Source organism: Sipha flava, unplaced genomic scaffold, assembly GCF_003268045.1.
Source record: "Sipha flava isolate LNK unplaced genomic scaffold, YSA_version1 220_pilon_pilon, whole genome shotgun sequence".
Classification (NCBI taxonomy): Eukaryota; Metazoa; Arthropoda; class Insecta; order Hemiptera; family Aphididae; genus Sipha; species Sipha flava.
Genome location: NW_020272849.1, coordinates 1,244,563 through 1,259,002, shown reverse-complemented (window position 1 = coordinate 1,259,002; position 14,440 = coordinate 1,244,563). Strand labels below are relative to the sequence as shown.

The 14,440-nt window shown below is 32.7% G+C and overlaps 1 protein-coding gene across 1 annotated transcript in view; it reads right to left on the bottom strand.

The window, feature by feature from the left end:
* Positions 1-634: 634 nt before the first annotated feature.
* The window catches only part of LOC112683166 (neuropeptide CCHamide-2 receptor-like), a 204,314-nt gene continuing 190,508 nt past the window's right edge, over positions 635-14,440 (bottom strand). Inside the window, exons 2-3 of the mRNA XM_025554065.1 lie at positions 13,896-14,343; positions 635-4,109 (exon numbers count right to left, since the gene is read on the bottom strand). Of these exons, the coding sequence (XP_025409850.1) occupies positions 3,362-4,109; positions 13,896-14,290 (1,143 nt within the window). The 5' untranslated portion in view covers positions 14,291-14,343 and the 3' untranslated portion in view covers positions 635-3,361. The remainder of the gene's footprint in view (positions 4,110-13,895; positions 14,344-14,440) is intronic.

Below are 14,440 nucleotides of genomic sequence, written 5' to 3'. Positions count from 1 at the left end.
TATTCACGTGGTAAATCATATCATGAATATCCGTTTAAGTGTACGGATAGGTTGCATCCAAATTGGGTCCCAAATTTAAAATTACTTCACTAGTTGGGTCCCGAATTATTTTAGGTACTACATTAGTTGGGTCCCGGATTTTTATAGGTACTATACTAGTTGAGTCCTGAATTATTTTAGGTTTACATTAGTTTCTGAATATTTTTTAGTAAGCATTACATTATACTAACATTTTCCTTCCTATTTTAACAGATTTAGGACTGTCTATGATCTATTTAGACTACAGGACCACATTTTTTTAAATTCTATAATTTATGTAATAATATAAAGTATTATTAAGTAATAAAAGTATTAAAAATTAAATATTAGTAATATTAAGTAATACAAATATTATAATAATTAAAAATATTATATAGTAATATTAGTACAATTTTAATAATTTTAATATTTTTACCAACACAATTCTAATAATTTATATTTTAATGGAAAAAAAACTAAAAAAAAAAAAAAAACTATAAAAATATTTTTAACCATACCTGTGGTCTTAATAGATCATTGACAGTCCTAAGTCTGTTAAAATGGGAAGGAAAATGTTAGTATAATGTAGTACTTACCAAAAAATATTCAGAAACTAGTGTTATACCTAAAATAATTCAGGACCCAACTAGTGTAGTATCTATAAAAATCTGGGACCCAACTAGTACCTGTGATTAGCGCCTAGTACTCGGGACTCAACTCGGATGCTCCGTACGGATGATATATCAGTATATTATCACATTTTTATTCTTATTAGAAAATCGTTTCGTAGAAATAAATTCGAGTGCAAAATATAAGCAGCGATAGGTTAAGGAAGATAACGTTGAAATGAAAATAAAGTCAAATGATCTGAGTATAAAGCATAAATTTACTTTTAAGTACCTTGGAGTTACTCTGGATAGAACATAGATTTATAAGAGACTTTTGGGAAACAGCAAAAAAAAAAAAATTAATATTAGAAATAACATAATCACTAAGCTGACAGGTAGTAAATGAAGTGAAAATACTGAGACTTTGCGAACCTTGGTTTTGGCGTTGGTATTATCAACGATAGAGTATTTTGTGTCTGTTTCGCTAAAATGGAAAAAATTGACGTTCAGCTGAGTTAATGATGCATTGTTAATTAAATCTCCGAGTCTTTAAAATTAATTTCTCTTGCTTGGCTATCTATTATGGAAAATATTATCCCTAAAAGCTTAAAAATAAAGTAGACATTCGGGAAAGAATTGAAAAACTAACTAGAAAATCCTAGCATTCCATTTCGTTCAATTATTGACCTCCTCTATTTATGAGACTAAAATCGAGGAACCCTGCATGGAATAGAATTAAAAATATTTATTTATATAAGTTCAAAGTAGCAAATAAATCGATTGATTACTAAAGAGCCACCTAGAAATAACTATTTAATTCGTGATTCCAACAACCGACTGCCTGAACTCGATTTCCCCAGAAAACAATGGGTAGTTACTCCTGAACAGATTTTGATTTAGTTCCGGATGTTATCCATATTTTATGAGAAAATGGGGGTTAGGAACGTCAAGTAGTTGCCAAAGTGAAAATTCCAAAACAGACGATAGCACATATTGGAGAGAAATGCCCCTTGTATTCTTTCGAAGGAGTAATGGTTAATCTCCACAATTTAGAAGACGGAGCTTCGGAAAGATTGGTTAGGCTACCATTGAACTTATAACTCCATAAATTGTAAAAAGGAAGTCGTTATATTTAATTATTTATTACTACCTATTATCAATGTTATTATTACTGTTGTTTTTGTTGTTCTTACTTTTACTTTTGTTTTATTTTTGTCTTACATATACTTTATTGTGTGATAATGTTATAAATCTACTACATACAAGCCATACCCTAAATAAACAAAATAATTTGAAATGTACACATAATATGCACATATGTACACCACGTACGTTTTATAATATTATTCAGTTTGATTTTCCCCATGGAGGGGTAAGTGAACTTTACGCTTTAGTTTTGCGATAAGACGATGATACGCCGTAGCATTGGTAATACGTCTCCTCCTTTCTTTTTAACGGTTTGAAGACAACAACAACGATCGGTACGTGCACGATATAACAGACCATGGTTACGACCATAACTATTCAACGACGACGATGATAATAATAATAATAATGATATGGAAATCGTGATCGGCCCGTTTAGAATTTAAATTCTAACCAATGCAAAACACTCGTTTGACAGCGCAAATCGAACAAACACTTTGTTAAGTTACAGTATATTATTTTTATTATTTTTGTTATATTGTTGTTATTTTTATTATTGTTATACCGTTCTAACTCGTGCATTTCTTTGTGACGAAGAGTGGAACAGAACAGTGGAATGAAAATATGCGGAAATGTGATAGTCGAGCGTAACACACGGTGATCGATTTAGAATTTATATCCGGGTGAAAATTTTTATGGAAGAGATTGTGGAAAGCGAAGTACGATAAATTGGAAATGAATCGATACCTATACGGAGTATTTAACGATCGTAGATTATTTGTTGAAAACTATATTTAAAATTCATGCTATTATTGTTATTCTGGTTATAACTAGGATTGTACAGAAACAATATAGCGTAGAAACAGGTGTATAGGTAGTGGTAACTTATTTGCGGCTACATTAGAAGTTGTCTATCCGCTGTCCAAATCATAAGTTATTTAGGTCATATTCATTTGCGTTATGATTCGATCTTCCATGAGGTCCTTTTCATCGCAGGTGATTGGATATTTGTAGCATTTCAATATTAAATTATGATTGTTAATTGCGTTAAATTGTAAATTGATATATATATATATATATACATATTATGTACAGTATATTATAGTGCGTTGTTACCAAACACGATACATATAAATAAGCTCGGTTCATATGCGATGGTCGAATAATTGTGAGGCGGCAGCAGCTAGTGGCGACGAACTCTGAAAAATGTACAGTTGTCAAATATTTTTTTACATAAGGTATCACTACCGTTCACCAAAAATATCATAAGATGTAACATGTGTTAGGTGCGCGTGAGCTGTACTCTGTCGACTGCCGGTATAAGTATTCTTAAACATTGGACCACTTCATTCGCGAGACGTGGTTCTAACGTCACCAGCCAACGGGGTTTAACTCTATTGGTATGAGCTTTACACGAAGATGGTGGTGGTGATAGGTAGGATACAGAATTAAGTGATGGGGAAAAAAAATCAAATTTCTCATTCATCGACTGATAATGGATTAGGGCGGGTGAATTAGACAACTATGCAGTCCTCGCGACATTTCTCGGCGGTAGCTGCAGCGGTCTTGGGCCTGCCCGGGCCCGTCCGTCATGTCTGGTTGAACGTCATTTGGCTAGTGACGACCGAGTTGTGGCGACGGCACGATGTGCTGTTGACGTGCGTCAGGTTGATGTCCTGTGCGGTGGACTCGACGGCGGTGGTGACGGACCGGACGAATGGGCACCAGCAGAATAGGTACCGGTTGAAGTGCTTGCGGAACACGCCGCTGATGAAGTAGAGCGCAACCGGGTTCACGCACGAGTTAATAAAGCTCAGGCAGAAGCCGACGATACGGAACGCATGCCAGTAGTCATCGTATGCGTCCCGCGAGTACGGGTAAAAGTGGAACCACACCATGAACACGTGATACGGCAGGAAGCTGATCATGAAGATGATGACAAATGACAGCACCATCTTGGCCACCTTCTTGCGTGCACGGATCTGGCCCGACTGGCCGGTGTGTTGCAGTTCGCCCGGCATGTTGCGCGTGGACACCATAAGGTGGTGAGCCATCAGGAAGTAGAAGCATCCGATCACGCATAACGGCACCACGTAGTACGCGAGCACCTTGAATATGACCATTCCTTTCGCGTAGCCGCCGCCCAGTGACCTAGGAAATGGGTAGCAGTACTCGATTGTCATGTTCGTCGTCGGTATCGACTCGGTTGCTACGTGCGAGAACGTGGCTGCCGGTGTAGCCAGCACCACGGCCAGTATCCATATGGCCACGGCCGTGATCAACGTGAACGGTTTGGACGATACGTGACGCCGGATGGGGTTCACGATGGCACAGTACCTGTTCGGAAAAACAAATATTTGTTAATTTTATATTTTGTAAGTTTTAAACAGTTTTTTTCTTCAACTAGTTTTCGTTAAAACGAGTGCGTCTATTGTTAACGAATGCACTCGGGTAATAATGGTAATCGATTCCATCGATTGTTGAGTGCAATTAATAAATACAGTTTTGACGATTATCTCGACAATAGTACATACTGGGATTTCGAGTTTAAAGTATAATGTAGAATCAGGTTAGGTAAACTATCTTATTCGAAAAATGTTCTATAGAGCAAAAGTAAACTCCGGTGGGTCTTATCGACCTATTGAAAAACACCTATTGTCGATAGAGCGGATTTGGTAAAACCGGAATCTTATATTTGGTAATCAAGCCAAAACGTTTAAGTTTTAAAACGTTATCAGAATAAGAAATCTCATACGTCCTTTTTTTATCGGATTTGAGAAAAAAAATAAAAATTGACTCCCATTGCAGTTACGTATTAATATTGCCTATATGTTACGCCGTGTTATTAATTTCTAAAAGCAAATGAAAGAAAATCGGAAATCTAATTAGAATCTGATTTGTCATCTGATGAATCAAATATGTAATACTATTTTTACTTTCCATATTTTTACATACTTTATGGTTTTATATTTTAAATGAATATTTCAATAAAGTATTACTTTTTTTCAAAATAATTTAAATTAACGGATAGATAAATGATAAAATATCGATCTGTATAATTGTGTTAGTCCCAAATATTATCATATCGAACTTAAATTTGATCCATTTAAAAAACCATTCTGTAACGTAGTGTAACTCTCATATTGTAAATTAGAATAAAGGTACCTAATATTATAAAAATTAAATATATATTCTTAAATGATAATTAGTTTTTAGTTTTTTATACTAAAAGTCAAATAAATTTTACTCTGCATTTTTTAAGTATTTTCCTACATATTTTAAATGCATATCACAGTCATTTTAAGTACATAAGCATCCAAAGATTAATAATTATATATGTATTATGGTGGATGGGAGCAAAAAAGGAAGTGAGTTAAACGTGGTTACGTATGGGTATAACATTGTAAGTTAGAAAAAAACATTAAAATTAAAATAATTGCTTTGTATTTTTCCATTATAACATGGACACAAAATATTATATGTATTTTTTAATATTGTATAAAAAAAATATTATCTGTAAATATCTGTTTTATATATTATTGTATATATTAATTATAATACAAATTACTTGTACTTAAATTTTTAATACCATTGATTGTTTTTATTATATTGATTATGAATGGTGATTATTTCTTTTATCAGTATAGAAATAATGTTATCAGCAAATAGCAATACGACTGAATTTCAATAATTGTATTCATAGATTATTATTTTTTCTGTATAAAATAGGCTATATATTGATTATAACGGAAATTAAGATTTTCGAATGTAAAAAAAACGATAATTGATGTTCATAAACAAAAATTTAATGGATCGAAATAAAATATTTCATTAAGTATATAGGTCCTTCATATGAAATAACTTTATAACTCAATAATTTATTTATACAATAAATTCAAGGATAGGTTTTGGGAACGGTTATATATTTTTTTGAGTTGTTTTTAACATCATTTATGGACTTATTGACCCAAAACGTGTTTACTTTATCTTGTTACCTAATCAACATGGTTTTTTTCATTTCGAACAAAAGTATTTTTTTTGATTTTAGTTCTGCTATGTGCTTGCATTGATATGGAACCAGAAGACCGAAGGTCCATGCTCGTTGATATTAAAATTTAAAGTGTATTTCATTCCATTGTAAGATTTACCTGACATGGAACAATATTACATTGTGAAGTGAAAAAATATAAAATATAAAAATATAAAATTATTAAAATTTAGAATTTTAATAAAGTTTTGTAAAAATAAATTTACCTCAAAATAGTAACGGAGTATAATATTATACATAGTTTTTACATAAAACTGTGTCAAAAATATAGTTTTATTATTATTTTTTTTTTTTGAATATTATGTTATTTTATTTAAGATTCTTGTATTTATGAAAGGTGATGCATTGATTATCACCTAGTGATATTAAAAATTTTTATTGAGTATACGTTATGTTATTGCTCCGAAGTATCTCCCACTACGTTATAAATTGATGATCAAAATCAAAATCCGAAGATCGGGATCAATTTAGTGTTTTTATTTTATTTTAATTTATTTAATGCTTGACTGTGTATCAGTATTGTTCTTTAGTGATATCTTGATATTATTTTGTCATTGTTCCAATGCAACTATTATGATTAGTGAAGAGTTGTATGGATTACAGTTAATTTTAGGAATAAATAAATATATTTTTATAGCCATGATATGTTAATTGTTATGACATTTTCAGTGAAAATCGATAAATGGATTAAATTTTTAAAATCGGTAGTTTACTGTCTAAAAATATTTGGATATTTTACAGGCTTTGATGATTCCTATTTTTAATTACGTGATCTTACTGATAATTTGATTTAAAAATACGATTTTTGTAATATTTAGTTAATACAGAGATAATTATTTACATAAAAAGAAAACCTTGATTTGTAAAAATAAATGGGAATTTAACCACAGGGAAAAAACATTAAAATGAGAGCCGTCGTTGGAACTTTTTTAACATTACTGTTTTCTGGTATTATTTTATAGTATTTCTATAGCGATACTAACTGTAATGCTACACTTCTTTACTATGTAATTCAGATCTTGCATTCAAATTGAGTTATTAAATATTCAAAGAGAAATCTTATCATTTCGGTATTCAAATACGATGTGTACAGTTAACGGGACTTGTGTAGAAAAAATGACCTTAAATGAAATTATTCCAACCACCCGAAATAAATTTGCATGCATGCCTAAAAACTACACTTGAAAATATTGAATTACAAATTACGAACGAATTTGAAAAAAATAATGAAATTTTAAATGCAAATGCAAATTTTCATAAATTGCTCTGATAGCTGTATTATTGTATACAACAGCTTCTGAGAAAAAAGCGAATGAAAGTAATCGCTAGAAATGACGTATATTAAATTTGACCGTACTTATCATCGCTATTATTTCGGTTAATAATAATATTTTCATAGTGTTAATGAAGATGCATTGTTACTATTTATATAAATATCATACTTGATTACATATACATATTACGTTTGTGTTAATGATAATATATTAATATTTTTCGTAATAATCAAATGTTAAATTTGTAATGTAAGAGAAAATAAGTAATATTGTTTTGAATTTTAAATATGAACAATTTTAAATAGTTGATATGACAAAGAATACATTTTTTATAAACCATTGGTGCCCAATCCATGGTCCGCTGGCTATATGTGACCCTCGAAGGTATTTTATGTGGCCCTTTATAAATTTTTAAAATAAAATAAAATATTAAAAAAAAAAAAGGAAAATTATCAGAAAATACAATTTTTTAATTTTATTTTTGGACACTTTCAATTATAAATTTTACGACGATGTGATCCTTGGACTTAATATGTATCCGCAGTGTGCACCTCAATCTATAATCTTTTCAATACTCAATAAAATATATGAAAACAAGTCCAATATGTTTCTTCATGTATATTATGTACCTAGTACTTATGTGAAACAAAATTATGTTATTAGATTAATATTATATTATTCGTACTATTATAATTGATAGCTCTTTCGAAGATAATTGTTTATAATTGTTTGCCGAAAGAGGAAAACAGTAATATATCACTTGTTAAAAAAGCCTTTTCAACTAAAAGTAGTTGTTGCGTATCTAAACTTTTGTTCATCAATTCATACAAGATTTAAATTGTTCATAAGAACTAAAAACTTGAAGTTCTATGTTAAAAATAAAATAAAAAATATAAATAAAACAATTTAAATAAAACAATTTAAAACAAAGTTTTAAATTAAAGTTGTTATTTTTTATTTAAGCATATATATTAACAGAGTTTAAATTTTATAATATTATAATATTCATTAATAAAAAATAATTGAAATTAAATCGATTGTTTGTAAGCCAACTATTACTTTACTGTGTTTTGTTGTTCAACAATGTGTATATTGATTGGTTGAATAATAGGTTGATTTTAATTAATTTCAGCTAATTTTCGGTTGTGAAAAAAACGTTATGTTATTAAATAAATGTTATACTTGATTTATCATGAAAATTAAAAAAAAAAAAGTAAGATTTTATTAAAACTGTTACTGTGAAATTATTTTACATTGGAATTGATTTAATCATAGATATTTTGAATTATAAATTAATTAGACCCGAAAATCGTAAGTTATCTAGCAGAAAATTTCTATGGAATAATTATTCTTAATATATATATTAATATATATTCTTCTGTATGTCAAAAGGTGATATAATATTTCAAACATGTAATGTGATTTATACTGCGAAACTTTAAAAAATAATTTGATTATTTCAAAGACAGAAATTGTAATAACAAATAATTGACAAATTCTGAGAGATGAATTTCTTAATTAATTGCGAGTTAAAAAAGCTTATTTTTTAATCAAAATTGCAAAAACCGGAAACGTAAGACTAAATATCAGTAAAATCTGTAGAAATATATTTTAGTTTATCAACATTAGCCAAATTAAGTAAGATAAATTGATATGAATTAAAAACGTTACTAATTCATTGACATGGATAAAATATATTAAAATTTCAAATGTATTGGTATTTAATGAATGTGAAAAAATACTAAGAAGTGCAAATAGTCCCGGTTTGTACTTCGCACGACACGTACGTCTCATTTGTATTTCATTAAAATGCGCTAGCGTTTTCGTTCTTCGCAACCGATTTTATAAAAACTAATACGCAAACACTGAATAAAATCAAATCTGTAAATACGCCGATGCTTGTGCTTTTAATAAATTAAGTTTTAACGTTATTAACGTAATTAATAAGTGCCATAACAAGTCGTCGCGTTATCGCTGTCTCGCGTATCGCTGCCTCGAGCAGCGACACTTGATCTTTACTCTCAAGCACTATGACGAAAAATAAGAATACTTATAATGCTTTACCGAACGGAACAGGTATAAATAATTCTAGTTCTATTCTAGTCAAATCAAAACCACTATACAGACAGCTTACCCTGGCAATTCGACCACCAATAATGACTCGGTATTTAATTTCGATTCTTCAAATGATGGCTGGACAATAAAAACCAACAAAAGGAATTTGTTAACTTTCTCCAATCAGAGCTCTTTGGATCTCTCTCCAAATTTAAATAAGAGTAAGAATAAAAAAAAGTTATTCGTAACTGCAAATCGCTTCAATGTATTAACACCAAACAATGTTGATAAAGTTCCCCCTGATAACTCCATAGATGTAAATCCAATTATCATTATAAACCAAATCAAACCTCCCCCTCCAATTTTCGTGAAAGGAATAATAAATTTCTCAGACCTATGCTCTTCTTTAATAGAGCTAATTGGGGCAGATAACTTTTTCTGCAAGTCCTTGTCAGAATGCCTAAAAATTTAAACTGCTAATCCAGTATCCTATTCTAATCTACAGTCCTCCTAGGTACAATTTATCTAATGCAGATTTATCCAACTACTTTAACACTATGCACACAAATTTTATAATAGGCGGTGGCTACAATTCCAAACACCAGAGCTGGGGATGCCATATAACTAACCCTCACGGCAACCTACTTTATAACCTGGTTAATATAAATAAATATAAAATTCTTTCTCCCCCTGAGCCAACCTACTGGCCTACTTCCTTAAGGAAAAAACCAGATATTTTAGATATACGAATATTTGTTGCAAAAATTCCTTATCATTTATATTGTACGGTAAACAATTGTCTTGATTTAAACTCTGATCATTCGTTCGTTATCTTAATTATCAATGCTTCATCACATTCACTCAACGATAGACCTTCTCTTTTTTCACCGATGATTGATCGTCATAAATTTCATAATATCGTAAATCAAAACATAAATCTAAAAATTAAGCTAAAATCGGAACATGACATCGATGAGGCAGTTAATAACCTGATCACCTTCATCCACTCGGCGGCTAGCTTATCGAACACCATAAGTAACTCAAAGACCTTTTATTACAATTACCCATTTCTTTCTGAACAAGTGTGTTCACTAACTGTTGAAAAGCGAAGAGCGAGATCACTCTATCAATCCACACGGCTTTCTTCTCATAAAATCTCATATAATAGACTAGCTAACTATTTAAAAAAGACTTTGGCTAAGCTAAAAGATAATATCTTCGAACAAAAATTAGCAAGTCTTTCTTCGTTAGATGGTAGTTTATGGAAAGAAACAAAAAAAAAAAAAAAAAAAAAAATACTTCAATATAAAACTCCTTCAATCCCATTAATTAAAACTGATAATTCATATACCTTTTTAGACTTCGATAAATCTGAATTATTTAAAACTCATCTACATGAAACGTTCCAATTATATCATGACATATTCATACCTTAACAGATTAATGAGGTTACTACTTTTCTAAACATTCCTCTTCCTATTTGTCCTCTAGAAAAATTCTTTACCACTAATGAAATTAAACAAACAATACAAAAATATTCACTAAGAAAAACTCTTGGCTTTGATCTCGTTATGGCCGAAGTGGCGAGATGCCTTCCCAAAAAAGCCATAGTTCTTATAACCTATATATTTAACGCTGTTCTCAGATTGTCTTATTTTCCAATCTTATGGAAATTCTCTAAGATAATTCTTTTCCCTAAGCTTGACAAACCTCTTGACTCTTCTACTTTATTCAGACCTATTAGCCTCTTGCCCTTCCTCTCAAAAATTCTGGAAAGGCTTATCTTAAAACACTAATTATCGCATATTACCTCCAACAACATACTCCCAAATATTCAGTTTGGGTGCCGCAACTCTCATAGCACGATACATCAAGTTCACCAAGTTGTTGATGCTATCTCTACATCTCTAGAAAAAAAACTTTATTGCTCTTGCGTTTACTTAGATGTATCACAAGCCTTCGATCGTGTCTGGCATGAAGGCTGCAAATTGCAAATTCATACTAAAAAAATTTCTCCCCTTTGCCTTATTCCTATTGATTAAATCATATTTAACTGATAGATACTTTCAAGTACAATTTAATTCATCAACATCAGGTATTGCACCAATTAAAGTGGGTGTACCACAAGGCAGCATACTTTCCCCCTTCCTCTTTAACATTTATGTAGCTGATCAACCTTCCATGCAACAAACCATCGTAGCTGATTACGTTGACGATAAAGTTATTTTATCCGTAAATGAAAATCCCTTAACTGCCTCATTAAATTTGCAATTACATCTTAATCTTCTGTCTGATTGGTATGCAAAATGACGAGTTAAGATTAACCAAAATAAATCACAGCACACAACATTTATACTCAAACAAGGAATATGCTTAAACATTACCCTTAACAATGTACCAATTCCCACTTCCGACACAGTCAAATACTTAGGATTAATCCTTGACAAGAAATTGACATGGAATATATACCTACAGACCAAAAGGCTAACCTTAAATAATTGTTTGCGTATGCTTAGACCTCTTTTAACTAAAAATAAGTACTCCACTCTAAATACCAAACTATTAATCTATAAATCTCTTCTTAAACCTATCTGAACGTATGGACTTCAACTTTGGGAGGCGGCAAAAAAATCCAACACTAATCTAATCCAAACATTCCAAAATATATCTTTCCGACGTTTATAAAATACACCACCATATATCTTGAACCAAACTCTGCATAACGATCTCCATATTTAATCAATAGAAGAAGAAGTATGTATTTTTACACTCGTTTCTACAAACGACTTCATTCACACCCTAACCTTCTCATAAATGATCTTTCTATCCTTACATTACCAGGAAATCCTAACCGCAGACTAAAAAGGAAGTAGTGCCGCGACTTATTATAAAACTTTAATGTTTGACATCTGTCAAAAAAAAAAAAAAATAGTGTAATTATAACAAAAATTAATTAAATTAATTAAAATAATTAATCAATTAGTCAAGAGTCACTAATGGGTGGCTGCTTAAATCACACCTGTCATGTTATCATTATATTCTTATCATATAAGCCTATTGTGCATAAATTGTATAGATTGTTTATTTCAAATAAAAAAAAAAAAAAAAAAAAAAAGAGTGCAAATAAATTGTTTTTTTAATTAAATGTCGTCGGCACCGTAGACTTATTAACACGAGTCCATCAGTTGGTGCATCCACTTCTATTCACGAATCAAAGAACACGACCGTCCCACAACCGTTCTGATCCCGTTTACGATGCGTTCCAACCCTTAGACCATTACCGTACTGCGGGACGTAATACGATTGTGAAGCATAGCAATTGGACTCGATGTCACCTTGGTGCATTGCTTGAAACGGCCGTTGCCCGTCCTTTGGTACACATTACGATGCACGCGTAACAGGGGCTTTGGCCGGGTGCATATGGAATCGCAGGTGACCCAGCATAGCGTAGGGCAACGCAGCGCAGGAAATACTGTGTGATCTATATGAGCGCATATTACTACCTACGCAATTCTGTGCTACCGTTTACTTAGTTATGGGTGAAATTATAATAGAAAATTTAATAAATTTAAGTTCTGAATCAGTTTTTGACGGATACGATTTGATGAACTTTTTTTATTATATTCGTTAAATACACGTTAAAAAATTGTGGAAAAGTAATTTTTTAATTTTGTCTTTATATAGTTGACATCAATAGTGTCATGTAAGATAATGTAATGTCGGACGGTTTCAATCACAAACTCTTCTCTAATAAAATTAAAATAAAAAATAAAATATTAAATTAAAATTAAAAAGGTGGAAATTATGTTAAGCTAGTGTAATTGGAAATTATTCCAAGCGCGTGTGATATGTGTGCACGGTCAGTTATTTTAAAGATCAGACCGGACTACAAATTTTATTAGAGGACCGAAGTCGGACCGGACCACACTTAAACGTTAAATAAAGACCAAAACTGGACCAAACCGACGGCTTCATATTATTTTTGGATCGGACAGGACCAGTAATTAAATAACATTTAATAAAGTAGTTCGTAGACCGGACTGTCGGTCCGATCTTAAAACATTTTGGACCGTCTATGGTCCTTTACGTAAGGTTCAGTCTGTATTAGTCCAGACCGTACCATATGATGCGTTTAGTATTACATTGGACCGGACTACCCCACTTGATAAATAAATATATACCTAAAGTTGTAGGTTTTTTCATTTTATTTGTTTACATAACAATACCTGTACGAAATATCTGTATTTAGATTTTAAGTACCATGATTTGAACCGGCTGGACTGATTTTCATTTATTTTTTTGAAACCGGACCGGACTGAAAATAATGCATTTGATCTGAGGACTGGACCGAACTACTCCTACAAATTATTGAACCATACCAAACCGACGATTCAATAATTTTTGTATTTTAGGATCGTATTAGACCGGACTATGCAGAGCCTCAGTGTGCAGTAAACTGTGTCGATGACTTGCGTGATGCAAGAGGACACATGCACAGTTCTGCTCTGTCCTGCCCTACCACACAATATATATACAGAAAACTATGCTGCGCTGCGTCACTAAGTCTTAATGTGCGTCCGGTCTTTGGGCCCGCAACGGCCAACTGCTACGTTTCACGCACCGATTGCGCTGTCGCAGTTCTGTGTTCAATGCGTTCAGGTTTCCATCCCCTTCTCCCCCTCCCATGAACCAATAAAAAACTGACGATTCAACGGGCCCGACTGGACCCGAAGTGATCCGACTCACCTCTCAGCGCTGAGCGCGGTCAGCGTGAACACGGACACGCCGATGGACACGTCTTTGGTGGCTTCGCTGAGTTTGCAAATGAGCTCGCCGTACGGCCACGACTCGACCGTGTACACGGTGGATGTGAACGGCACGCACGTGATGATCACCAGCAGGTCGCCTAGCGCCAGGCTCAGTATGTACGTGTTGGGCACGTTGCGCATGCTCCGGTGCCGGATGAACACCAGCACGAGCGTGCCATTGCCGAGAACGCCCACGACGAATATCATAGCGAACACCACGGGCACGATGTACGTCTCCGGCCGGTTCGAGTACGGCACGTACTCGTTGTCGTCGAACGCATCGGCCACCGCTTCCGCCGCCGCCGCCGCCGCCGCCGTCGTTGACACGTTCATCGGTGGTTAGTCGTTACCCGTCGGCTCTCCCGTGCGCGGCTACTGAACCGCAGCTGTAAAACAAACGGCCGAATAAGTGTCGGTGTTCGTCGGTATCGCCGCCCGACAACAAACGTTCCGGTGTGATAAACGAATTCACGAATTTACGGA